This window comes from Pagrus pagrus (assembly GCF_965226575.1).
Source record: "Pagrus pagrus genome assembly, chromosome: 17".
In the NCBI taxonomy this organism is placed as follows: domain Eukaryota; kingdom Metazoa; phylum Chordata; class Actinopteri; order Spariformes; family Sparidae; genus Pagrus; species Pagrus pagrus.
The window spans coordinates 4464486-4491929 of record NC_140201.1 but is presented as its reverse complement, the minus strand read 5'-3'; the positions used below and the strand labels follow the sequence as shown (position 1 = coordinate 4491929).

At 42.6% G+C, this 27444-nt stretch overlaps 1 protein-coding gene across 1 annotated transcript; it reads right to left on the bottom strand.

Annotated features, from left to right (window-relative positions):
- Positions 1-3681: 3681 nt before the first annotated feature.
- Positions 3682-26986, bottom strand: LOC311272466 (uncharacterized protein). Its single transcript, XM_084378895.1, has 10 exons — positions 26513-26986; positions 19672-19733; positions 19320-19340; positions 18903-19169; positions 18731-18818; positions 18394-18620; positions 17254-17541; positions 16737-16915; positions 10788-10880; positions 3682-8560 (listed from the first exon to the last, which is right to left on the bottom strand). Exons 2-10 carry the CDS (start codon positions 19715-19717, stop codon positions 8111-8113), a joined length of 1659 nt encoding a protein of 552 aa, XP_084235021.1. The 5' UTR covers positions 19718-19733; positions 26513-26986; the 3' UTR covers positions 3682-8110.
- Between the last annotated feature and the right edge of the window lie 458 nt (positions 26987-27444).

Below are 27444 nucleotides of genomic sequence, written 5' to 3'. Positions count from 1 at the left end.
CGGTTATCGCACCGTCTCACAGAAAACTTCTCACCTTTTCCCCAAACAAACAGATGAACTGAAAATCTTGAAGCGTGTTGCTGCAATGCCAGAAAAACAAAAACAGACCGGTCCCACCTCAGTTAGCTGCATGATTCTCTTTTACTCTTAAATGATAAAACTAAACATCCTAATTTTACCGTCAGAACCTTCATCCTCATGTAAATAAGGCTGTAATTACTTCATCACAGTCGACACAATAACTCGTAATTTTGGTTGCATGTTTGCAGAATGAACAGCAGTAATATTGACGGTGACAATACTTCTCCTGCCTGAGTCATAAAACAAGCGTTGGGATCTAATTGAGCCTCACGAGCCGTCCTGACTGAGGTTTCCCAAAACCAGCTGACAACAGGGGAAGTGTATGATATGTGTTGATTAATAAATCATTAGTAAATGCAAATAGCATGAATGAATCCACATAAAATAAACTTTCAATGCCCCTTAAAATGAGACGATGCATGTTCGTTTTGACACTTTTAAATAAACGACAGCTTCGAGGTTACAAATGGAGTCGGTGCAAATTAAATCAGAAGCGATGGTACAAGTGTCAAAATCAAATTGGTCTTCCTTTTAATGACAGTACGTTTCGGCAAAGACGCCTCAGAAATGGAGGGGTGAGAACCAGAGGGGTGTAAGTGACATTTTGGGTGATAATGAGTGATACGTGTAGATGAAGTAAAAGTTCTTGATGAACTCTTTCTGCTGGTCAAAGGACACTTATGAATTTTCATCAAAAACCAAATTACCTTACACTGAACACTTTTAAAAGTTTTGGGGCCAAAAAAGACGAACATAAGTAAGAATATTTTTACAATAAATGTCAAAATATTGTTCATTACATTCCCTTTATTGTTATATAGGTAATAATATATATGCATTTAAATACTAACGATTTAATTCAACATTATGAAAAGACACCTCAGAGACTGTTGTTTGCATGATCCTGTTTAAATCCATCTCGAATAAAAACCATAACAGAGCGTTTCTTTTGTTTTCGCAGCAGAAGTCGAAGGCTTCACATTATGTGATATGTTACATACCATGAGAGACACGGAGACCAGCTGTGGTGGAGCGGTGAAGCAGCACCAGAGCAGCAGAGAAGCAGGTCGACTGATTTTGTAGCTTAGGTTGTTTAAATTCTGCATAAAATAACAGACATGGATATCGATAATCACTTGCTTCTCATGGCCGACACTGATGAGTCATAATTTCACATTTGTCTATTTTCAAAGAAGTTCATAAGGTGAAGATTATGCAGACCTGAGGGCAGGTGAGCAAAGAAGATTTAATCATCGATCGTGTTTAGAGTGTGTAGATGCTGCTTAAGTCAATATAAGGACATAATATAAATATCATCTGCTGTGTGTGTTAAGAAATGTTTTGTTCATGTTTCGACACTCAGAATGTTTTTGAATCAATACTGTATGTTTTGTCTATTTAAATTATTTAATTCATTGACTTACATAACCTTTGAACTAATTGGTTTTTTTTACAGATTTTAGTCTCTTTGCTCCAAGAAATCACATTAAAATAATCAATAATTTTAGCGTCTGCACTGGTGAACCATTTCTACTGCAGAGTTCAAACAGTCTAATAAACAAAGACGGGCAAACTGTGGTCATTTCCAGATTTGGCTTTGCTTTAATGTTGGTTGAATGTCACTTACGCCCCTCTGGTTCTCACCCTTTCTTATACATTTGTCTTATATTCCTGTCTGCAGAGCTTTCTTGTTTCCAGCTACACTGGCAACGAGAATTAAAAACACACAGATGATTGGCAGCAACCTTTCAAAAAAACACCAGTACTGTCCTTTAACTATCACTCTCAGCTGAACGCCAGCAGTGAAGGGTGCTATTAAGACTCAGGAGGATCATGGGAAACCGGAGCTCAGGATGGACTCGGGAGGCCGGCTGTACAGAAAAAGTGCAATTCATGTAATTACTATGATTATTAGCTTCTATCAGCATCACGGCTGCCGTCCCACAAGCAATCTACAGGTCAGCATGCTGCAGTTACACTAACTCTTAGGTATACACTGGGAGAGCAGATATAGGCTATAATATCAGAGTAAGGAGAAAATACGAAGCACATTAGTAGCGAGAGTCGTCTTTTTTTTTTGGTGCTTAAATGTGACGCTACAAAAAGTTCTCACGATGACATGTAATCAAGCATTCGTTCAAAAAAGGTGTGTGTGTTTTCACCAAATGCACTTGTCCAGTTTGTAATGACTGATTATATGAAATGTATTTTTAGGACGTGGGTTTTTTTTTTTTTTGTCTTGTATAAAAAACATTCTCAGGTGCTGCGAGTGTCACGGTGGGGGACAGATGTGTGGAGCGATATTCAAGCAGATTACGTACGATGCATTTCTGAGGGATGAGCGCCGCTGATCTGGGGTCAGTTTGTTCAAAAGAATATACACCTGATTTCAAACTGTGTGTTCAATATTCATACAAAAAGTTCACACTGTCGAGTGACAAAGGCCAGTGGTTTTCAATTATCTTCTCCAATTACCCGTCATAGATAAGACTAAATCCGATCACTGGATTGCACTCAAGTGAATTAAAATTAATTGATCTTCAGTCTCAGAAACTGCAGCTGACAGTTCCTCTGATATTTCATCTATTATAATCAGAGGTATTAGCAAACTGCCGGCATCATTTCATGGTTTTTCATTATATTCTTTTGGAATTACAGAGAATAGTAGATTAACAGAGGAGCGAACCTAGCAGAACTGAAAGAAACATTTTATTAAATCTCCCCTCTACAAACACGGGGATCAGCACTTCTGTTCTGAAAGGGCTGTGTGATGTGTAATGAAACAGAAAACATCAGACGAGGTTGAATGACAGAAGGTGAAATCCTTTCACAAAGCCTCCATCAGCTGTGACTGCCTGAACTTATTATCATTCCAGCATAACGAGCGCTCAGCTAATACCTCAACCTTTACTTTTTGATATTTAAGTACATTTAATATCGGATACTTTAAGACTTTTACTCAAGTACGACACATGCGAGTGACATTCACTTTCACTGCTGCATTACTGGCCCTGCAGCCACTCCAGATACGTGGCAGGATACTTTTTTATCACTTTATATGTGGCGATAAGGCGTAACTGAAACTAGGTTAACAACGTATAACTCCTCTTTAACTATCTGAAAGGACTGCATTATCTTATTTGCATATAACTGCCAGCAGCGGTGGCTCAGAAGCCATTTTGCCACTGGCTTATTAATGATTAATGATTCATGCATGACCTGATATCGCCTCGTTGGTGCTGTTCCAAGAACATCAATGTAACTGACCGATCATGTTTTTTTAATGCCACAGTTTTGCGACTTGAGGAAAACACAGTGCCAAAACCTGATCAATCTGCAGAAAACAAAGGGAAAATAATAAGTGAGCAGGTCAAGAAGTCCAGTCTCCTGGACTCAACCTATTCAGTTGCAACAGCCCGCTCTGCGTGTGGACGTTAGGTCAGCTGCAGTGATGTTCCTGGAGCAACACTAATTATGATGTTGCAATAACAACACCAACACAGTGATATTAGATCAACCAGACATGCCTGAACTTTTTCCCTTGGAGGCCAAGAAAGGAATTTATTGTTGGGCTGCTGGCCAAAATCAAACTCCTATTGTATTGTATTGTTAAGATGCAAAATAGAGCTCGGATCCCGAGGGTCCTTAATTGACTGACTTCCTGCACAAAGTGTCACTCTGCCCTACTGGAATAAGTGTTGAGTATCACTGTTATAGATTGATGGTCATGCAGTTACAGAGAAAAGAAAGCTATCCCAGCCCACCCTCTCCAATCAGGACAGAGAGCTCCATAAAGAGGCGGTCCTGTCTGCTGCTCTGTCTGACGATTACCGCTGCACGTTCATGTGGTGACGTAGAGAGGAGGGAGGGGTTGGCTAACGGCAAAACGGACAGGAAGTCAGCTGAAATGACGCAGCTTTCCCCAGCAGTGTTTGTGCAAAGCTCGGCTGAATATGTTAGAGTCAAACTTTTATTTAATCATGAAGAGCACATGTTAAAAAACTGTTTTAAATAGAATTTGGATCCTGACCCTTATGAGGTCGGGTCTGTTTTCTGACTTCCATGTTTAAGTACAAATAAGTGTCTTGGGTGTCAGATAGCGCACCCTAGAGGTGACTTCAGATACTCCAGCACAGCTGAATGAAACTTTGATGAGAGGATTTCACACAGCTTCACTGTGAGCCACACATATAAACATGAGTTGGACCGGAGGCCTCTCCAGCCCTGCGTGTTAGTTTTCTACCTACTGTGGATGAGTGGTTAAAGGATCAATGCAGCGGTTTAATAGTATAAAATCTTGCATAAGCCTTGCAGTAAGAAACGTATAAGTATTTTTGCACTATACACATGCAGACCACATATTATTGTATATTTACAACAGTGAAAAAAGGGATGATTAAGAGTGACCGATGTTGAGATGTGCCATGTCAGGTTCCTCTTCGCGCCTGGAGGATGTTAGTGATGTCTCAGTGCCATTATCGTTAATATTGCTTTAGATTAAACTGAAAATCATTTGACCGTCGATCAGTCATTAGTCCACGTAACCTTCTTATCAGAGCTCATTAGAATCAACCTGATATTTACATCATACACAGTCAGTTCAGGAGCCTTAATGTGGTGTTAATATATATATCGGATTAAGTCAAGAAGTCCCTGCACGAGCAAAAGCACCGGCCTATTAAAGAGCCGTACAAAATCAATAATTCAGTGGCGTACAAGTAGAGTATGCAAGTCACTTTACACACTCAGGATTCCTATAATTAACCTCTGCGGTAAAGAAAGACTCAATCCAAACTGTATTTTCCTGAATTGAGGGGAGCTAGTTCACCTAGTCATTTTTTGCAGATCAATATATTGTATTTACAATAGCTGCTACTTGTTTGTTTTTTACCCTTTTTAAATACAATGTGAACCTTTTGCTTGTATCAAAAGGATCACACGTGTTGAATTTTGTGCTTTTCATGTCCAGATACCAAACTTTTGTGTCCTCCTGACAACTTTTCGTAACTTTTTTACTGACTTTCCAGGTTGACATCAAATCAGTTACAGCACGAGGTAGCCAGGCTGCTAACAGCTGTCGATGGAGGCGATAACAGTGATGCCTAAGTGGGATTATGGGTGCAGAAGACCCTTGTTATGATGAGGACACTGCTCTGATTCCCTACAGGTATGAAAATGCTGCACTCTGGGCACTATGCAGGACCTGTGGAGGGGACACATGCTCTGATGGAGTTTCCTCAGCGGTGTGAGACGTCTCGCTCTCATTATGTGAAAAGTCTTTGGTGTAAATCTGTTTCCTGTGACCTGAATTAGCCCACAGGCTTCTTCCACAGCGAGAAAAGGGAACTAATTAGTCAAAAGCAGTTGTTATGGTCGCGAGAGCTTTACCCAATTGACTGCGTTCGTGCTTCTTTTGAAGTACGTTTGAACTGTTTCCGCGCTCTCATCTGTATTTCAGCGGTCAATTACTCGTGTCTTTTCTTGTCCTTTCTTTATTCTCCCAGGAAATGTGTTCGTTGTTGTAAAGGGTGTAATTAAATGACACGCCGCTGATTTACCGAGGCCTTCTTGTTTAAAAAGGAGAGCCTGGAAACACAAAGGTTAAACAAAACAAAAGCAGGACTATGGATTTTACCTATGGATGTCATTTAGGAGCATCCTGAATACATCACTACGACACCCTGTGACGGCTGAGGGCATTTTTTTAACCTCGCACACGCTTTAGAGTAAACAAATCGACAATACGAACTATTGGTTATTAGGACTGGAATGCCTTTGAGTCAATAAGAGGCGTTTCATTGTCACAGAGTAGCTCTAAACTGAAATATTCAGCCCAGTCGGCAGAATACAATGTAGGCATTTTAGGTTTCTGCAAACCATGGACACGTTAATGTGTACTTGACACACAGATCACATCAACATATCTACAAAAAGCATCATATCACATGTTACGTGTATATGAGCTGACTCCACAGCAGGTGGAGGGGACAGTGTGACAGCTGGGCGAGACAGCCGCCACGTGGGAAATCACTTATCAAGACGGGGTTTCATTATTTGTAAGATATTTTTAAGGAGATGTGGGGACATTTTCCTGCTGATGCCATTTTATTTTTACTTTTTCCATGTGATCTGACTCTTTCTTGTCTCGTTATTATTAAAGAAGCGTAAAGTTGCAACAGAAACAAATGTAAACATATCTGTGGTTTGCAGAAACGCACCCTGCCGACATCTACGCTGCCGATTAGGTTGGAATATCTGTAAACATTTGACCGTCCTTACATCACTGACACCTCTGTGTAACTAGTACGTGCTCTGTTAATAGTAGCATCAGCATCACTGAATTGTTTGTTTAGTTTGGATTCACGGAGCACGAGCAGCAGCACATGAATGTTGTTGACAATAATTTAACTATTAATTGTGTATTTTTATACTGAGAACGTCCTCCTCTCTCTCATTTCCTTATTTTTTCATAGACTGAAAGGAATCACGTCTCCGTGCACCGAAGCTCTACTATTATCGGCTGCTTCGTATGAACCCCGCCTCAACATACACCCACGCACACACCGCTGTTCAGCCTCGTTTTGTCGGGGCTGTAGGCTGCATCGTTATCACAGACTGATCCAACTGCGCCTTTTCCAGTCACTTCATTTTGGCAAACAACCGGGCTACAATAATCAGAGCTCCGTCCGTCGGATGGCGGCTGAGACGAAAATAGGAGGCTTTAAATCATGCAAGTCATTTATCTGTTCCCCGAATAGTTCCCTGCTCCGTCTCTGTCGTCCCTTTTATCACCACTCGTCGTCCGTGAGTCGGTCCTTCTGTGAAGAGACCAAGAATCCAATTATGTTCTCAGGAGCTGCTCCGAAAGTCCGAGAAGTGTTGCAGAGTATTCTTCGAATTGTATTTTACTCTGACAGGGCTTGTGATCAAATACAAACAGATGAGGGTAGTGTCTACAGCGAGCTGTGGATCTGGTGGGTGTTTTTCATTCATCATTAGCCTGAGTGAGATGAGGTGGACAGGGTTTTTTTTTTTTTTGGATGATGCCTTCAAGAGCGGCAGATTTGACACCAGAGATATGAGAGAAAGGAAAACAACTGCCGGCGCTCGCAGAGCAGAGGTGGTTTTCAATCTACAGAGCTTGTTTCAGTGTGCAGGGTTTTCAGAAAGAATCCGTCGAGGAGGTTTTTCTCATGGATGGCGGTGAATGAGTGCTGAGACAAGCGCTTCCGTGCGAGGGGCGGAGACGCTTTCTGACATACTTGTACTGTTAATAATAGAGTCCGCGTGTGGGTGGGAAGAGATACAATCATCGCAGTGTTTGTGTGATGCCGTGAGAGCAGACAAAAGTGCTGTCAGAGGCAACACATCGGGATTCGGGAGAAGTTCTTTGCTGCCGTTGTTAGTAGCCTTGTTCTTAGAAAATAATGTCTGATTCCTCGGAGCGTGCTGACTCCACCTGTCAAACTGTCAAAACTCCTGTAATTTTTTTTGACAACCTTTTCGACAGGACCTACAAGAACATTTGATCCCATTTAGGTGTTTTCCCCAAAAGTGCTGAGAGTGTTTTACCCTTTTCACATCAACATAACTTCTTTTGGAGCCTGTGTCCCTCTGGCCCACTGAAGTTGCATGCAGTCAGTCTACTCTAACGTCAGCATTTTCCTGTAGATCTGCACTATGATATCTACTTTAATGTTTAATTTAAATGCATGCATTTTTCCATATGCACAGAATTGCTTTGTTCTTCTTTTGATAGAGCTCGGGGGGGGTGACTCTTTTGCATCTCATTTAGTGCATTGAATTTTGTATTGCGCATTTTAGGCAACTGTCTTTTTTATTTATTTTCTTTGAGGTTGAACTGACATCCAGATCCAAGCATAAATATTTTTGTCTGTGATGTTGTGTCAAATGGAGTGATCAAGGACTTGGTGGTGTTCGGATATTATTGGGAAACACAGAGCCAGATAGTTGTGATGTCATTACTGTATGAGGACAATGAGGAAAAAAAACACCCTGTTGCATCCTATCAAGTGCTCTGAGCTGATTCCTCCTTCTGCACAGCTTCTCCGCTCTCAGCTCCTCCGTCCGTCTGGGCTGAATCCAACCCAGCGGTGCCCCTGGAGGCCGCTCCCGGTGATGCAGCGCCACACAAACTGCCGTCAGGTGTGGCAGCTGCCAACGAGCGAGGATTGGAGGCGGGGCTGGCGCTCATGACGGAGTCGGGGGTCCGGCTGGCGCTGAGGTCAACGTGGGGGGCCAAGGTGGTTTCAGGGCTGTCGGAGTGAAGCCCTCCGGTCATGGCTGTAGGGGAGACGGCGTTCAGGAGGGGCTTGTGGGAGCCGTAGGTCATCGCAGCATCGGTGTCACTGTCCAGAGGGAGGCCAGAGTGGGTGAACTCCACCCCAGAGTCGCTCATCTCCAGGAAATTGTCCGAGGTGAGAGCCTGGTAGCGGCCCGGTTTGGACACCTCGAGGCCCTACAGGGAAAGGAAGAAGAGGAAGCACAGGAAAGGATGAAAGGAAAGTCGGTGAGGGTCAAAGGAGATGAAATGCATGGGAAATATGAGATTATGAAAGGCAAGGACGAGAGAAAAGAAAAGAGAAAGAAGAAGAAACATTGAGGGGTGAGAGGAGAAAAGTACGAAACGAATTGGAGAATAAAGAGAGAGGGACGAGACGAGTACAAAATGTTTTCCTCCAGAAGAAAAGAAGAGACGGAGGAGGGAGGTGGTGTAGATTCAGGAAGGGAAGCAAAGGGAGGTGGTATAAATTGAGGTCAATGTGAATAATTTATCTCCATGTTTCGTGGACCATATTTATAGATTTACCCTCAACTAACATGCAGTCACCACCACTTTATTGTGTTGTTATATGTTCAACAATCTGCAAGTATGCTAAAAGAAAAGAAAATCCATACTGAAGATACAGACCTTAAAATGTAGGTTACGGATGAGAGGCTGAATCTGCCTGATCTATTAAACATGGAGACCACATTTCATTATTTAGAGAGAACGTATGTTACAGTAGCATGTGGCTCTCTGCTAAAGTCTAGAAGCTTTTGTAGTGATTTTTCCTGAGATAGTCTGATGTTTGTTCTGCCGGATGTCCCACATGTGTTGAAGTAACCCATTAATCTCTGATTTGGTGTTTTACAGGTCAACAGACATCTAGGTTAGAACAGTTTGACTGAAAAGTGAAAACAACCATTTAAAACCTGCTCAAATCTGTCAACTTACAATCTAAGGGCCTTTATGTTGTTCGACAGGTCGATACAGTTTAACAAATATCAGAAAATCATTATAGAAAGAGCCAAAATCCACTTTGTTTGCAGTTTGAGGCGCCGTGTCAACAGTTTTACAGATATCTCTTTTACTGCCATACTGCGAGTGGACATTGGGCAAAACTGGAAGCAAGACCGAGCAGCGCCGCTGTACGTAATATGTAGATTCATGGGCATCACACGGAGCAGAAGACCAATAACTGAGTCGACAACAACATGACATCATCTCATCCTAAAAGTAGTAATAAATATTGGAAATGGAGTCCGCTTACATAATCTAACAACCAGCTTTCAGCACAACACAGAAGTGCCATCCGAAATTGTAACATTATATATATTTGACAAAAAATAAGGAAAAGAGTAATAATTCCCCTGTAAACTCAACAAACTCCTTCAACGCTTGACTTTCTTAACTTCCTATAAACTTGAATCTAATCTGTTCCAGTGCACTCTGTAACATTGATTGCCTTTTAATTACACTTGGCATTGAGTTGACATTATAATGCAGGTAGCTTCTGCCAAGAAATCTCAAACTCAAGGATAGTTAATGATCTGTTTTTTATCTTATAACAATATATCAATATAACTTCCCTGACAGTACAAAGGTGTTCTGTAATCAGCTTTTGGACATCACTCATCTGCTGCAGCTCGTTCTCATAATCAAGATCAAGACTTTCACTCTCAGGTATTATTGCTATAATGATACTTGTAAACCCGGCTGTTGAAACATTTGTGATGTTGACCCGTTAGCCCGATTTCATCTCCAAGACCAAACAATCTTGTGCAGTGACAAGTTGCTGACTGATCTGCGTCTCTGAAACTGTCTGCAGAACCAGCGAGGCATTTTTCTAATTAATTTTTAATCACATGCTTGTTACATTGTGTTGATAATATAATATATTAAGTGAGGGATAATGTTCGTGTTCATTATCAGGAATTAATGGATGACATGGAGGCCAGGCGGATGGTTTACTCCGCGGAGTCCATTAACTTCTGATTATGGACGCCTCAAAGGGCGTTATCCTGCTTATACCATGGTCACTTGTTAAAGTCAGAAAAATAAGACAATTAAATTATATTTTTGTGTGTTTATGATAAAAATATAAACCTGAGGGTCTGACTAAAACCTGGAACAATCATTACAATCTCATACGTTTTACGCCAATGAGCTAACATCATGCAAACAAGATTTAAAGTGTGGTTGACAAACTGTAAATATAACTTGGAAGTTTCACAGGAAGACTAATATCAAGATTTCTGCAAACAAGTGTTGGGCCGTGTGTCCTGTCGACTGCAGTCTGCTCTTAAGGAAGTAGTTGACAAACTGCGGCCAATCAGAATCAAGTATTCATCCAGACCATGGTATATTATATTTTAATGTCATTATATTTGTGGTCTTTTTCCTCTGCGTGTCCACCACTGACCTTGATTGTGACCTCCGTGCTGTCCGGGGTCTTATCACACACGGACTGCGTTATAGATTCCTCAGTGAACCTGGTGTAAGCCTCATGGACCACCTGCAGACCCACAAACACACACAGACACACAAATACACACAGGAGATATGTCACACTGTGGCCACAACTTACTTTTAATCTCCCAGCAGCTAATTAGTCGATAAAATGACATAAACACTGACAGAGAGGACATAAACAAACAAAGTCACACACACGAGGCACATGTAACTGCACAGGAAGCTCTTAAATACACATATAAAATATAGAAGAGGAAGCTTGTGTGACATGACCGAGAGACGAGCTGTTGTATTTATCTTCATGGTGGGGATGGAGGTTGAGAGGCAGCAGAGCCGAACGGGCTGTCATCTTTCAAAAATGTTGGTTCCACTGAACTGCAAGAAAAACTGCAGCACAGAGGGAAAGAAGACAGACGGAGGCACGAAGGACTCAGTCTGACGGGTAAAAGTGGAGGACCAAGATGGAAACGTTGAAAAGGAGGAAAAAGCAAGTCGGAGTGAATAGTGACAGGTCTGAGAGAAGCAGGTGGAGATGTGAGGGAGGCGGCAGGGAGATGGGATGGAGGACGTTGAACTTGAATACATTTAAGAGAAGCTGGGTTTTAGTCAGCTTTGCCAAAAGAAGTGAGCACACTGACCACATTCTCCACTAATATTCAAATTATGGGAATATTCATAATTTGACCCAGGTCGTTTTTTATCCACCACTGCATGTAATTGGGAATATCAGCAGCCTAGAATATTGATTTTCATTTGATATGTACAAAGCTTAGTAAGAATGGCTCCATGCTAACACTTTAGCATGTTCAGTGATGCAACCCAAGCACCAGAGTAAATATTAGCATTGTACATTTCTTTAAGTTTTAGTTTTACATTTCACTCTGTGAACGGTCTGTTTTTGGCACCTGGTTATGGTCAGGAAGAGATCATGTTTTAGCATGGTTTACCTGGTCAAACCAATACCTGGTTCTGTCACCACAAACACAGCTCGAAATGTCCTGACGTCTCATTAAGAATATAAACAAAGACAGCTGCAAAATGTCCTGGTTTTGTCAGGAAAAACTGGAAGCACATGGTGCTCTCTTGGCTTATAAAACTGTTAATATTATGTGTATGAATTGTACAAAGTAAACGTATCTGTTGTTTGCAGAATTCTATCTAATTCTATCTATTGCCACAAAAAGAAAGCACCAATGAAAAGCTCAATGCTTCACTGACACTGTTTACTGTTATTGATATTATTTGGACTAAATATTTCATGAAATCAACTTGTGTGTGAGCAGGAAGCACTACAGTGAGTCATCTGTTGGTCAGGGAGAGAAGCGATGACGAGGACGTGGCAGGAGAAGACAGAGGGGAGAGCGAGGAGTAGAAATTAAGAGAGAGGAAGACAAAAGTGAGATACGAGGAAGCAACACAGATGATAAATACGAGGCAGGGAGAGCGATGGAGAGATCGATGGAAAGTAGGATCGATGGAAAACAGACGTGGAGACGGAGAGAGAGAATCAAGAGGGAGAAAGAGTCAGCTGGTCTGATTGATTTGAGTTTCATGTCGGTCTCTTGGGTTACGCCCTGAAAGGTCGCCGACATCCTCTGGTACATGTCGTCTGTGTTCTCAGATCCATGAGGAAATCCATAACGTGTCAGAGCGACCGGCATCAAGGGCAACTGCTGTCCTCTCAACCCCCGCCGGCAATACACAAACACACATCACAAGTTCCCACACACACACACACGTGGAAATCTAAGGCACGCTGACACACTTATTGTTATACAAGGCTACACAAACACACACCCGAACAATACCTGTACACAGACACATACAATGAATGAGCGACACACAGAGGACCTGCTGGTTTAACATTTAGTGTTCACTCGTCATTTCGACACGAGGCTCGTCGTCATGTGATGCTGTGACGTCAGAGGACAATGGCCGCCGTGTGAATATGGTCTATGGTGTCTTTGTCGACTATAGTGGGAATAAATGTAAAGCCAGCAGGCCATCGGGGGAATGTCTCAATGTCATGTCACATGTTTATCTATTGTTTACATCACTCGAAAACTACAAGATGAACAACAAATGCACAGAAACCAGACAAACACAGACAGACACAGAAAACACTGACAGCACACCCACTGACTTTCTGGGCAAGTAGCTGATTACACAGTGACAATTCTCTGCAAAACAGTCAAGAATAACGTTAATTATCGCCTGCTCATACAGGTTAATCACTACTGCCCTTAACACGAACACCAGCACAGATACCCACACATACACATCGGATAGTTACCTTGTGAATCGAACCCACACGATCAAACAACACCGAGGTAAGAAGTATGTGCATGTGTGTGCGCTTAGCTAGCTGAATCACCACGTACTGCAAGTTAAATACAGCAGTGAAAAGCTACACATCCGCAGTTATCATAACGCTGTCGTTTATGAGTAACTGCAGGGCTACATCTGAGCCGTTTATCAGCGAGAGGGAAAAAGACAGAAGGAGAGAAACGAGGAAGGAAAGCGAGAAAGACGAAGCAGAGGAATGAGCGGCGCAAATGTTTAGTCACAAGGAAAGAAAGTCACACGTGGCACCAGTGTGACTTTCTCTGATATCGTTGCTCAGCTGCAGTTGCACACACAAATATAGAGGAGATATAAACCACCTCATCGGGTCACTCAGTCTCTATACTTCAGGTTAAAATCTTATTTTCTTAAAGCAGGTGAAAAGAAGCGGCCTCCTTGTACTGGAGTGGAGCCCGGCAGAGATTTTCACTTGTTTTATGAAACAATGATTTTAAGAGTTAATGTTAGATTAATTTGCTTGTTATTTATCTTTATTTTTTTGCAGTGTGCACCACGACCTGGTTCAAAACTGCATCTAAAATCCTGGAAGACTGATCTTGACTGAGCCTCTCAAACCTGGAGAGTTTTAACAATTAGGCGCTGACTTATACTGACCTCCTGGCCTCCTGTGCTCCTGTACCGAAGCTTAAACACCGATATTGACCTTTACATCTTAAAGCAACATTATGTCACTATTTTACCTTAAATAAACAGCTTCAAGATCATTTTAATAGCAGGGTGAATGGTGTCTCCGTCTCAGCCACTCCACCCCCTATCGCTTGTTCCTGCGCCATGCATAATGCATTAGGGCAGTACATCACACACAGCACCAACTGTCACTGATTTGGGGGAAACCGGATCATATTTTATGGAGAAAATGTTTTCTGCTTTTCCCTCCGATGTCCTCCGGCTGCTCTGCCTCAACTCCCTAATTTACAGAATGACCTGAAAGCAACCTGTAGCCACAAGCTAGCTCTGTTAGCTGAGTCTGAGCATCGCTGCTGAGTGTTGGTGTTAAAAGTGCTATTACAGCAGCTTTGGTCCACTGGGAGCAGGAGGAGGAGGTTTTCAGGTCCGAGGTCAAAATGGGCAACAGAAATGGAGCCCGGGAGTGAGCAGCAGAACCTCTGCCTCTACGGACATCATGACAGAGGTGAAGACACCGAAGAGGACATTGGAGAAAGCTAGAGGCCAGACAAGAGTAAATCTCAGACTGGCTTTTAGTCGTTGGTGACAGCTTTGCTAAATAAAAGGCTGCAGACAGAGCTGGACTAGACTAGCCAGCTTGCTTAGATATATGTGTTTGCACTTGCTTGATGTTTGGCTGTGTTAGCAAAGTTAGTTAGTTTTTGATTGGTAGCATGTTATATCTCCGGTGTTAGTGTCTCTGGTTTTGGTTATGAGTTGTGTGCCGATGCATGTTTACTTCAAGAGATAAGTTTAGAAGACAAAGTAGCGCTACTGTATGATGTTTTGTTTGTAGTTAGCATGTAAGGCTACATTATGTCTGAGAAATTGTTACAGAAACCTTCTTGTATTTATGAATGTTGTGTTGCACTGAGAACCTGTGGGGGGCGCCAAATCGCACAAATACATAACGTTGCTTTAAGGGATCATACTGGTGTTTTAGCCCGTTCACTCCTGCACTACTGCCGATCATTTTCAAAGCACAACATTTTGAGATTGAGTTTCTACCATTGGTTCAAATTCTTGTAGTGTTAAGAGTTTGGAGCTATCTGACCCTCTGATACAAATTTAAAGTCTACATGAAAAGGGATCCTCGTGGAAAGCTCAGTCAGTCACTGGAGTATTGAAAAGTCTTTAAGGATCGCAGAGACAGATTGTCCCAAGTTGCGGTGCCAGATCCACTTCAGGTAATTCATTGACTTTCTGACAAATTAGGTCTTCGATCAACTTCTGCTTCTCCATTAAGATTGACAGCAGTTTCTCCTCAGTGTCCAGGAAGTATTTAGTCAGCTGGTGCTCAATTTCTTTCATGGATTTTCATCTCAAAAGCACCACGATTCAAAAAAATACTGAACACACGTTTCTGAAACTGCCGCCAATAATGTTGTCACGTAACAGCAAGTTGATCGAGGAGCTTATTCACATTTTTCTAGACACCAATATGAAGAAGGAGGAGCGGAGAAAAGAGGCCAGAACACAATTCTCTCACCAAGAAGAGGCTCCGTTTGAGGCTCCTTAAGAGGGAGAAATGCAACGCACAGGCAACAGCGTTAGCTGGGCCACCAATCAGACACATCCAGCTGTTAGTATAAAGGCCTCATTTGAATTCACTCAACACAAACATTAATCATTTCAGATATCCCACACACATACATTACCGTCGGTCGCCAAATGAGGCAGATGGAAGTTCAATTAGAAAACAAAATTAGCTTAAATCGAAGCCTGTTGTTGTAATTCACCAACATTTATCCAACAAATTCAGCTCGTCGTTGTCTTTGTGCTGCAAAGGTGATGTTACTGAATGTAGTTACCCAAAATGTGAAGCAAACTTCAAAATGACAACTCTGAAAATAAGAGCTATTGCCTGTAAACACCTGAGAGTTGTCCATTATGCATTAGGTGTACAAAAACATGAACTTAAGATGGCGTAGCAAACACACAGAAACATGTATACTATGGCAGAGAAGAGAGGGAACTGGTAAACGACAAATACAATGTGAGATCACACACTATTTTCAATGTGAAACCCTAATATCTTCAGGCCACATCACCCGGTCTTTATAATTTTTTGTTTGTTGATTAGTCGGCCACCTTCTTTAAAAATATGATCGCAGAATTAAATTAGAAATGAATACAATAAACACTATTCAGTGTTTCAGCACTATTTTTATTAAACGTTCATTCAATTGATCTGGAAATCCGTCTTATACCTGTTTGGTCTTTAAATTGGACTAATCCCTCTCAGTAGAGCGATCGGCCTGATGTTAAGGTGTTTTCTATGGTGACTCATCTGTTTGTAATGGGTTTTTAATTAGTCCATAAATTCAGTGGGTTAACAAATCACCAGCTGGGAATGCTGAGTGGAGGGTTGTGGTGCAAAATGATTAACTGTCACCTCCTCTAAATCATCCAATCAGTCAGTTAATCAATACTGAACAGGTGGTTAGGAAAGCAAGGATTGTAAATAGCCAACACATTTTTTTGTTGTTTGTTCTGAAAGGCTGAAAGCCCTCACAGTTAGTTCTGATTTAAGAGTTGTATTTAAAATGTGATGTTGCAGATGTGACAGACCTTTGGAGAGTTTATGTACAACAACACACGTGTGAGAAAACAACTTGAAATACTATGTTTCTGTGAGTTTTCTTCAGCCATGTTGATATCCTTAGTTTGGCTGTAACCATGTGTGCCAGGTCCAGCACCACGGGGCAGGAAGTGGACCAGCTGACCATCCTGACTCCCACAGCAGGAACCGAACCCTCCTCCCTCGGCCAACACACACACAGAAACACACAGCTACCTCTGTGACCCTACAACATTCCTCCATCGCAGAGTGATGAAGAACGACGGTGGTGCACTCTGTGGGTGTTACCTGTCTGAAAGCCTCCCCGTCTCCCTTGCCAGCCTGCTGAGCAAGGAGCATCAGTTTCTTGCTCTTCTCGTTCCTCTTGTGTATTTTATAGACGCAGGACAGCAGGCACACCACCAGCATGAAGGCGATCAGGCCCAGCATCGACAGGATGGCTACAGTCAGGGGAGGCAGCTTAGTGGCTGAGACGGAGACAAGGAAAGGGGAAACGACCACAGAGAGAAACAAACAATAAGTCATCTGTGACTGCAGAAATGTTGCTTGAAACAAGACTTTGCTGTGCAGCTACTCTGATGTTACCTGACGCTCTTATTTTGTTTTTCTACCATAATCTAGCAGCCAGCATCAGGAGCCATGTCTCCACAGAGTCCCAGTTTTACATTTGCTTCGTCTGAGAACAGATACATTTATCAGAGATTTACATAAATGGATGTTTTCGGCTTCAACAGACCTTTTCTAAGCAAGTTATAGTCGTTTATTATAATAGTATCCTCGACCCAAATGTGTCGTTTCCTCTTACCTTGCACCTCTATGTGGACATGAGCCACAGGAAACCCGGCCAGGTCTGTCACTTTGAAGACCCCCGTGTCAGACGCATGGACCTTCTTAAAGATGAGCTGTGATCCCTCGACGGTCAGCCTGCCCTCCAGCTGAGGGTCCAGTGGTGTCACCAGAACTCCCTGGTCCAGGACGCCCCGGTCCTGATTGCCTGATTTGGACCGGTAGACGATGTTAAAGTTGGAGTGGTGCAGGTAGAGTTTTATCTTCAGGTTTTCTCCGTTGGTGGGACGCAAGAAGATCTGGTGCCCTGTGGAGAATCAAAGGTAGACATGTCAACAGGTAAACTGAGTGTACAGTGACTCTTGACAGTGACATTTTTTCCATCTAGATTGTTCAGTGTTAGTTGCTGAGCTGCCTTTTCTCCAATTTAATAAAAGTAGACGACCCTCATTTTGTGGTGCTAAAAGCGCCAAAAAGGTACATTTGTAAAACTCAACAGCAGCGTCTATTTCCAGAAATCATGACCCGGTTACTCAAGATAATCCACAGACCTTGTTTCTTCGCTTGCTGATTCAAGTAGGAACTATTTTCTTTCTATCAAATTACACCCACCATCCACTGCACAGCTATAAAAGATGGAAGGGACATGACATCATCATTCTAACTTTCTGGATGCCAGATGTTTATGCTAGTTCTATTGAAGTCTATGGGGGCTGGTTGCATGGGCGAACTGTATCACCGTGCAGAAGGAAAAATACATCTTCTCTATGGAAGCTCGCTAACTAAGCTAATCAAGCTGGCTAATGTTACAGTTCAGCCGAGGAGGACGTCATTAATGTTTACATCCCACGCTGTCGTGAGCATGAGCCTCTCGTCCATGAGCAGATGCACACTTCCTTCTCCGTGGTAAAAAAGAAAATAGCTCCTACATGCAACTGCTCACCACAAGCTCAGATATCTTTCCAAACTTGGCAACTCACACCAAAACAATGAGATGAATAAATAGCACCACAGGTACAGTAAGAGAGTTTTGATTTTGGGTTGAACAATCCCTCTTAATATAAAACACTCACACTGCACATAAGACCAGAATGCACACAACGACAACACATAGCACTTGAGCTTGATGGACAGAGAGGATGCACAGATCCCTGCTCACCTCTGACATTCAGACAGTTCCTCATCCTCACTTTGCCCTCGCGGTCCATCACCGTAAAGCTCCCCTCGTCCTTCATCCTGACCAAGTGCAGCATCACCTTCTTCTCCGACACGGTGAGGCGTCCCACATATTCTTCTGCTGACACCGCCGTCCGGTTATACAGCACCACAGCTGGAGCCTCTGTTGCGTGTTGAATCTCAGTCTGATTGGGATGAACCAGACTGGGTCTACACGTGGTTGAAAATCAAACAGAAGAGAACAGAAGTTACCAAACTAACACAGTGGTGGTCAGTGTAAATCATGTTCTCAGGCAGTCTCACTCTCTCACTGGCTGTACCTGAACTCCAGGGTGATGGGGCCCTCGATGTGTTTGAGGTGGATGGAGTAAGTTTCACCGTAGTTCACCACTTCCTCCAAAGCGCAGTCTGATGGATAAGATGAGAAGAAATAAAAGTAAGACGAGGATCTTTGTGACAAACTCGTGGATGGGAGTGCAGCAGACAGCTTACCCCGGACAATGAGGGCGATGTGCGTGGCCGTGTTGGGGCTGCTGGTGTTTCTGACGATGTACAGCCCCTCGTCCTCCTCCTGCACATCCTCCAGCACCAGGTGGCCCAGAGAGTTGATGTGACACCGAGGATTCACCACCTTGCCCGCTCGCAGCAGAAACGCTTCAGAGGATTGATTGGTCCGGGATTTGAACACGACCTCACCAACGTTCCCAGACGGGACATCGAAATGAATGTCTTCGCCAAAGAACGCTGTCTTGCGTTCCACTTTGAAACAATTAAAATGTAAGATGTTATTACACATTATAGACAGCCTGCTATTTTGTGTTAACTGTCTCTGAATCTTATCCAACATTTCTCATGCACATAATCTGTTGATTGTCATGCAAAGCAATCCAAACCAGTGTGCAATGTTACCTTTCGAAGATGCTGACACAACTGTGGAAGAAAAGATAGAGAGGGCTTTATTTTAGTTCGCTAAGTCAAAGTTCCTCTTTTCTTACTGAAAAACTGCTTCCCCAACGCGTTTGAAATGCAAATGCATCACATAATGGCAGCTAGAAATAGACCAGATGTAAACACAATCTAATAAAAGACGGGAAAGAAAATAAGTGGAAATTATAGATCACAAATAAACTTACAGCTTCCTTTGCTGCGCTTTTCATAGAATCTGTGCTAAGTTAAAACAAATTCATTCTTGCAGGATGTCTGTTTCAGCCATTCATTTACCCAAACCTGCTCCCAAGTGACTGATTATGTTTGTGCTTACCAGTGCAGAACAGGACGCTAAACGCTGCAGCAGCGATCGCTTTCATCTTGAAGAGTCTGTGTCTGGAAAAAAAGACGCCCACACACAACAGACAACAAACAAGAAAAGCTTTTTATAGTATTATTGTGGCTCCAAAGGATCAAATGATGACTTTCTAAAAAGAGATATCTGCCTTAATGATAATCAGAATAGGATCATTTTATTTGACATGAGAATATTTTTATTTTAATGAGGTTAAAGGGACAGTTTACCACAAAATCATTAATGCCTCATTTTCTCCTGAGTGGCTGAGTTTTAGAGATATCTTCAGGAGACCTGTTCAGTCATTTAGGTCTGAGGATGTGTTGGACGGGAAGGTCCAATTTGTAAGTAAGTTGCCAACTGGTCAAATACTGACACTGAGCGATAGTGGCCAACCCGACTTACAGTCTCACAGCGTCATTATTTGACGAGTTGGGAACGAGACTCACGAATTAACTTTCTCACAAATTGGATGTGTAATCATGCGTGTCTCCGGCGCATCATTAGTCTCGGCCTCCGCCATTTTTCAAACACTTACTCCAGAGAGATTTCCTGTAATTTTTACACAAGGCACATGATTGTCTGGCCACCTTAGGTGACTTTGCCACAGCGTGAGCCGTGCATCATAACACAGACCAAACAAATCAGTGGTTTTAATAAGTTGGTTGTTGCAGCTCTAATCTAGCTGAATAAACAGCACTACAGGTAAGAGGAAAAACTGTCTCTTTAACGCTCATAAGGTAAAGATGTTCTGCTAATTTGGGTCCAGCGTTTAATTGAAAAACACCTCTGCAGCGTAGAAGCAAACCAACTACAATCTGTGTCCCTGAGCTGAAAAGAAGTTCCCCTCCCCCTCCCGCTTTGCACCAACCTATTACACTAAATAGCATTTCACAAATTAGCTCCAAGGGGGGAGCGCTGCCAACGCACACAATCTATAGTGCTGCTGTAAAGTAAAACATGCTATTATGTCTCATGTGGTGACGAGAAAATTGGCCATCCACTTCTGACACATGACCACAAACCAGAGGGAGACGTTAGGACGGAAGAGAGGGAGGGAAGTAAGGCAATAAAGAGAGGGGAGAAGAGAAGAATAAAAGAAGAAACAGTGAATGAAGAGAGGAAATACCAGAGAGTGCAAGAGACAGGCTGAGAGTATGTGGTCACTGGGAAGATGAGTTGGACAGAAGCCAGCTGGCATGAGGGGACTCGTTCACCTTTCAAGACAACTGCACTGGATTAGACGAAGCAGTTGTAGCCCAGAGTCATTCAGGTGGCACAATTAGATGGACAGATAGTGGAGGAGACGGAGAGAAGTCTGAATGTAAAACAGAATTCCTAACAAGTCCTCTCAGAGCACTTGGATCCTTGCCAGGCCTGGTCTAGTACAACTGAAAGCAACAACAGGACCACAACACAACGACTGTCTGACTCAAGAATGACGCTCCGATGGTGACATTCACTGAACTTCTCGCCTTCTCCTGTCAAAAATGGATGTGACTGGTCAGGAGTACCAGGAACACAGAGCTGTCGAGGCCATTATAGGATAGACACACGAGTATGGCAGGTTGGGCGGGTGTTTGCAAGAAATCCAGCGGGATCCACCATTCTGGCGACTGAGTGACCAAATTTGGAGATGCATGATATTGATTGGACGGAAATGTATTAAAAATTGTAAAGTAACTAGTAACTAAAGCTGTCAGACAGATGTAGTGGATTAAAAAGTGCAATATTTGCCTCTTTGGAGTAGAAGAATAAAGTCTTAGTCTACTTAGCAAAACAATGTAGCAAACGATTTGTATTAGTGAGCCCATGACAGAGTGACTGAGCGATATACCCTTTTAAATTGTAGACTTCTTCTTTATAGATGTTAAACACAAAGAAAAGATCAACATGCATTCAAAATCTTCCACTAAAATGAGATAATCTACAGCTCAGTGTGTGCTTTGTTGCAGATGTTAGCCTGCCAAAAGTTATCAAATATTTTCTGAGTTCTGCCCCAAATAGTGAAGTCTGGAAAGTTATTTTTTTCTGTTTGTTTCCACTGCAACGTTACGCAACAGAGCAAATCACTGCATCTTTAGACTCTGACAGAGAGAACAATAAAAAGCCATTGAATCCCTGCCAGCCTCTGCAGATGAGGGATTAGAGTGCTATATAAAGAAAAAGGAGAAGAATAAAGCCCATCTATTTTCCCTCCACGTATCAAGAGACACAAAGTCACTTCCAAACGACACCCTGGCTTCAAAGTGGGCGGCAAATCTCCTCGAGAGGTTCTTAGTCCTGAAGCAAAAACACAGTAATCATAAACCGGTGCCATGTGAAGCAGGTTTGAATCAACTTGTGTTAATGTTCTGCAAAGCCATTAGCTTATTGCATGTGTGAGTGCTACAGAGACATAAATCACAGGTCTGATTTATTGATGGAGTCAAGCGTTCATCTAACGGGAAAATGAGAGGTTGTTGCTGATTATATAAAGGTCATAACACATGACAATGACCAGAGTAACGCATGCACATACATTCAAAACCTGACACATGAAAAATGTATTACGTTGAGCGCAGTCAGAGGACGGGCTGTGCATCTTAAGACTAAAGCCAAAAGTAGCGTAAATCCCTCAGCACACTGAGCGTCCTCCAAAAACAGGAATATTATAATGTTGGCAGTTGTCTTAAAATGTAATCATCAGTCCCTCCAGGATTTTCGGGGGGGTGTTGCAGCCTAAAATGCCTGATTTTATGGTTTGAGGTGTTTTCTTGCAATGACATTGCAGGAAAGCCGGAGAGACACATGCTTGGAAACAATGTGGAAAATAAAGACCAGCTTAGTCTATTCTCTCAAGTGGAAGTAGCACTCAGAGCTAACAGAGCCTTATGGTGATAAAAAAAAAGTCCAGGCAGAAGCTCTTAGAAAATGTCAGCTGCAAAACAAACACCGTAAAAGTGCACTAAAATGATACGTGCCTATCCCTGCAGGAAACTGACATTTGAACATCGTGGCCGGATATAGCCTCGATTAGTTCAGCTACAGTGTGTCAGCTTTGTCATAATGTGTTCTTGAAAACTGTTAGATTAAGTTTTTGCCAACTCAGCTTGAGATACGTACGAACACCATCATGTAAGTACCACAACCACAGCCACAACCTTTGTGACCTTTGCTTTCAAAACATCAACTCCTTTTATCATTTTGATCTGTTAAGATGAAGGTTGAAAGAGAGATGATATTGATCAGTGTGAAGTCATACTGCACTGGTAGGTGTACTGTGGACAAGATGAGGATGCTTCATATAAAATGCCATAAATATGGGACTATGTGTGCTGCCAACAAGATGCCTCCATGACATCCTCGTGAGATCAGCTCGGGACTTTTAGCTTCACACTTTGTGAGTGAATTTGACGGCTTCAGCTCAGCAGACTGAGAGTAGATTAGAGTGGACGTCCTTCAGTTTTAGGGCCTCTGCAGTGCTATTGCAGAATTTGTCTAACTGGGCTGTACTTGGGCTTTGGTTAAATGCCTACTAAGCTTTCACAGACAGCCTAAATGTTTAAGGCTAGATGTCAGGTCCACATATAGACGGCTATAAGACGTCTTTTAAATGCTGCTGGGACATGAATATTTGTTTCTGTTGGCTTACTTATCGAACAGCAATTGACAAACTAAAGTAAAAGACATGTTTCTGTCATAAACAGTGAAGAGAAAAGACAATTTCAACAAAATGCTTACTTATATGTGGTATGTTGTGATATATTGTGTTATCCAGATTTGTCCAATTTGCAGAAAGTTGCTGTGATTGGACAAAATTGCAGGGTAACGCATAATTCACACAGATTGACTAAATTTACATGAATTATTATTAACAACTTCCTGGAGTGACTGCAATAACCGCCATGGCACACCTGTCAGACAACCCCAGATAGAATAGCTGACCAAACTTAGCAGGTCAAACAGTTGACTTCAAAAATGACATTTTCAAACACGCAAGAAATATCAGAAGAAAACCTGGAGCAAGCAGTGGTTATCTTTGTCTTGATTGGGAAAATTAAGACAGGTCTTGCTTGGTAATCTTCTCTCAAGCCTCACTGGGAGCTTTTTGAAAAGGTAACACCACTTATAAGAGCGTCAAAGTACGAACTGCAGGGAGTGCGCCTCTCCAAGGGTCAATTTGAGGTTTTTGGTTACAGGTGAGTCCCAATTACACTAAGTTAGGTCAGTGTGACTGAGTTTACAACTAATACTGGACATGCACAAGCTACGTTTAGTATGGATACACGTACTATATGTGTGCTTTCAGGGTGCATGACGGACTTCAAACAGCCAAACACAAACTGAACACGTTAAGAACAACACAGTTTGAGAAGCTACTGTTTCGTCCCTGGGTGTTCAGGATAAAGAGCATGAGCTAATGAGCTACGGAGCCTGAGATGCAGATGTAACCGTCCTCCTTTGGCTCAGGACACGATGTACATTTTGAAAGTCTGACTCTAAATGAGGTCACTGCTCTCCTGTCCGCCATTATGGCCAATTAGATCAATCAAACTGTTCGAGGCGCAGAACTCACTGAAGTCCCCGTGTCACATCCAGCAGCCTCCTCGCGGTGAGAGGCGTGGAGGTAACCGTACAGCTTTCAGGCTGCTGATCCCTTCAGCCTTACATCCACACTGACTGACGGCCTTAAGAGTTTTTTTCCACCTCATCTAATCTCTCCTCTCCCACGCAAGCCAGGAGGGCTGCAGCATCATGCCTCCATCCTCCTCTCCATACTGTTTTATCTCCCTCATACTTCTGCTGATACACTGGGCTCCTATTGCCCGGGAATTAAACAGATTTGAAAGTAACCCACAGCTGATATGATGGCTTCTCCTTGTACTGTAATTATTTCATGAGCTCTCTCCGACATTGCTGCTGACTGCTAATTTCATTAGACTGCAATTTAGAGCATTAGTGTCGTGAGGTTCAAGATGCAAAAACAATGTCCTAAATTAAACGCTTTAATCTCATGTTTAAGATTGTGGCCCTACTGGCTCAACTGGATTTGGCAGCCTGGCATGAGAGTGAACACGCCTGGACACTGAACAAAGACTGAACACAGCCTCCAAGACCGACAGAGATCAGTTTGACAACAGTGGATACAGTATGGAGGCGATTTACAGCGGTTCTGACCAATACTACAACAGGCGGGGACGACAGAGGCGTGCAGCGGGAGAGAAGTGGCAGAGAGTCGGACATCAGCAGCGATGAAAACAACGTGTAGAGCCAGAATATTTTGACATCTTACTCAGTGATTTAAGGATTTATTCTGACCAAACCAATGTTGTATTATAAGACAGGACGGGCTCCGGCTAGCTGGTGTTTAGCATGCTAACTTCAGTAGGCAGCTCTGCAACAAAGTAGCCTGCAGACGTCAAGACTGTTGTTTCTTTACATTCAATGATAATGTTAGTTTTTTCTTTTTTGGGTGTTTTAAACAAAAATTCAGGCCACATCTAACAAGTTGCTCCGTTAACGGTCTAGTCATTACATATTATATCTTATCTCATCCAACCTTTACAGGAACATTGTGGGACCGACATAGAAAACCTTCCAGTTGCATGATAATAACATGAAAAGAGTCAAATATAACGATTTCAACATCTAAATATAGCTCACTGACATCAAAGCCATCTTTTAAAGTGGTCCCTGATGTCTCCTCCACTTTCCTCCTATGCACCTCCACCCTCTCCCCCTCCTCACCCTTTACGCAAGCCCGTACTGCCAGGAGCTGCTGCTGCTGCTGCTTGTGGTGGTGGTGATGGTGATGGTGCAGCCAAGGGTGTGTCACGACACCGGCATGAATGGGGGCTGTCCCATTACGGGGATGTCCGGATGGAAGATGGAGGAAATGAAACGGGGCAGAATGATGATGAATGAAGGCAGGCTGGGGGCTGACTTTATCAGCACTGTCAGACACTCAGTGCCAGAGTCTGTACGTAATTCATGTCGAGGAATAAAAGCATCACTCTCTCTTTCTCTGCTGTTCACTGCTTTCACTTGGTTTGGTCACCTGCCACACCATCTGGAGCCTATGCGGGTTTAGCTGAAGATGAAGCAGCAGGCATCTCAGCTTCATCCTAAATAACTTGTTTTATTCTTAAGACATCATTGCACTCATTCAGCACTCTTACACTCTTATATTCACTATGATTGTATGTGAACAACAAAGATTCTCCTCTTCTTCTCTTAGTAAATACTTGGCCAGTGCATTGCGTAACCATTTCCACTGGGATGGAGCAGAAAACACCCCTGATTCAGACGGGTATATCCCACACACAGGACATGATAATGCACCACAGCCTGGGTGACATACGGGCTGATATTATTACTATAACGTGCCTTTAAACCAGTTGTGGAGCTAATTATCAGAATCAAAGTATGAATGTGGTATTATATTTAATTTCCAAGACATCAGCAGAGACATTATGCTCCTGAATTTAGCAGAAATAACCCAAATCTGACTGAGAGGTGGCACAGATCCGGATTTCTGTCTGAATTTTGCTCGTTTTTCTCCGGAATTTTTCACAAAGTTAAATCAAACGTCTGAGCACAGTGAGGTGTCTCATTATTGTGTGAAGATGACAGTGACTGCTGCAATCCTGCACGACTTCCCCCCCGCTGGTTACACGCCCTAGCCCAGCCGCTGCCGCCGTGTGGGACCGCTCAGCACCAGCAAACACACGAAACAAGCAAAGGACAACTGCAGGATTTAACCCACTATCTCCCCGTTTCAGCGACACAACTGAGCACAACACCAACGTAATATTCAATTAGAATTGGATGTAATTACCTTTGTCAAGCCTCGAGTCCGAAAAAACCAGAGGACGGGGAGGGGCTCGGCTGTGATGGTCTCAAACGCCTTTTTTTTTTTTTCTTCTTCTTTTTTTTTTATTTCTCGTTATTTCATAAATCTCGTCCACACCATCACCACAACCCGAAAACAACACACTTCAATGGGGCCGAATCGGGAGAGACTGGAGACTTTCGGTTGATGTCGGGTCTGTAGACCAGCTGAGATCGACGAGGTTCGGAGAGGTTCGGACAGCCTCGGTAGAAATCGTCCGATCTGTCTCGCAGCCGCTCTGCAGATCGACCTCGGGCCATGGGAGTGCCCGGACTGGAGGCAGGTGTTTCCCCAGATCATGATGTTATATAATACAAAGTAAAATAAGATATTAATGCAGAAGGTTATTAAACTGACTGCTCATCTTGTGTCAGGGAGGAAAAAATGTCCACTTCTTCTCTAATAACAACAGAAACTCTTATAATAATAATAATAATAATAATAATAATAATAATAATAGTCATAAAGATGGCTCAGGGTAACTTAATTTTACACATTGAAGTGTGTTTAAAGGTCTCGGGGAGTATTACTGTATATGTGAAAAAAAGTAGTATAAAGCCTTTTGTGGCTCCAGTGATGTCACTCAGTGGCTAAGTTGCATTGTGGGTAATGTAGGCACCAGGTTTTGAAAAGGAAGAAGAACGTGTGGAATGAAAGAAAGTGATGTCTCTGGTTCTGCTGCCTTGATTTTGATCATTTGTTTATAAACTGTCCTCATGAGTCCAACAGTGTTACAGCAGTGCAATGTTTGTTTGTTTCTTTTACTTGGCAACTACATTACCCACAATGCAGCTAAGCCACTGAGTGACATCACTGGAGGCCATTTATCAGATAAGATGCAGCTTCTTCTGGAGCCACAAAAGGCTTTATACTGTATT

Bases quoted from the DNA above. Each gene is read 5' to 3' on its own strand.
- LOC311272466 (XM_084378895.1), bottom strand. From the start codon at position 19,717: ATGAAAGCGATCGCTGCTGCAGCGTTTAGCGTCCTGTTCTGCACTG. The intron at 19,341-19,671 runs GTAAGCACAAAC...TTTCTTCCACAG, and splicing joins TAGCGTCCTGTTCTGCACTG to TTGTGTCAGCATCTTCGAAA. The intron at 18,819-18,902 runs GTAAGCTGTCTG...CTTATCCATCAG, and splicing joins CATCGCCCTCATTGTCCGGG to ACTGCGCTTTGGAGGAAGTG.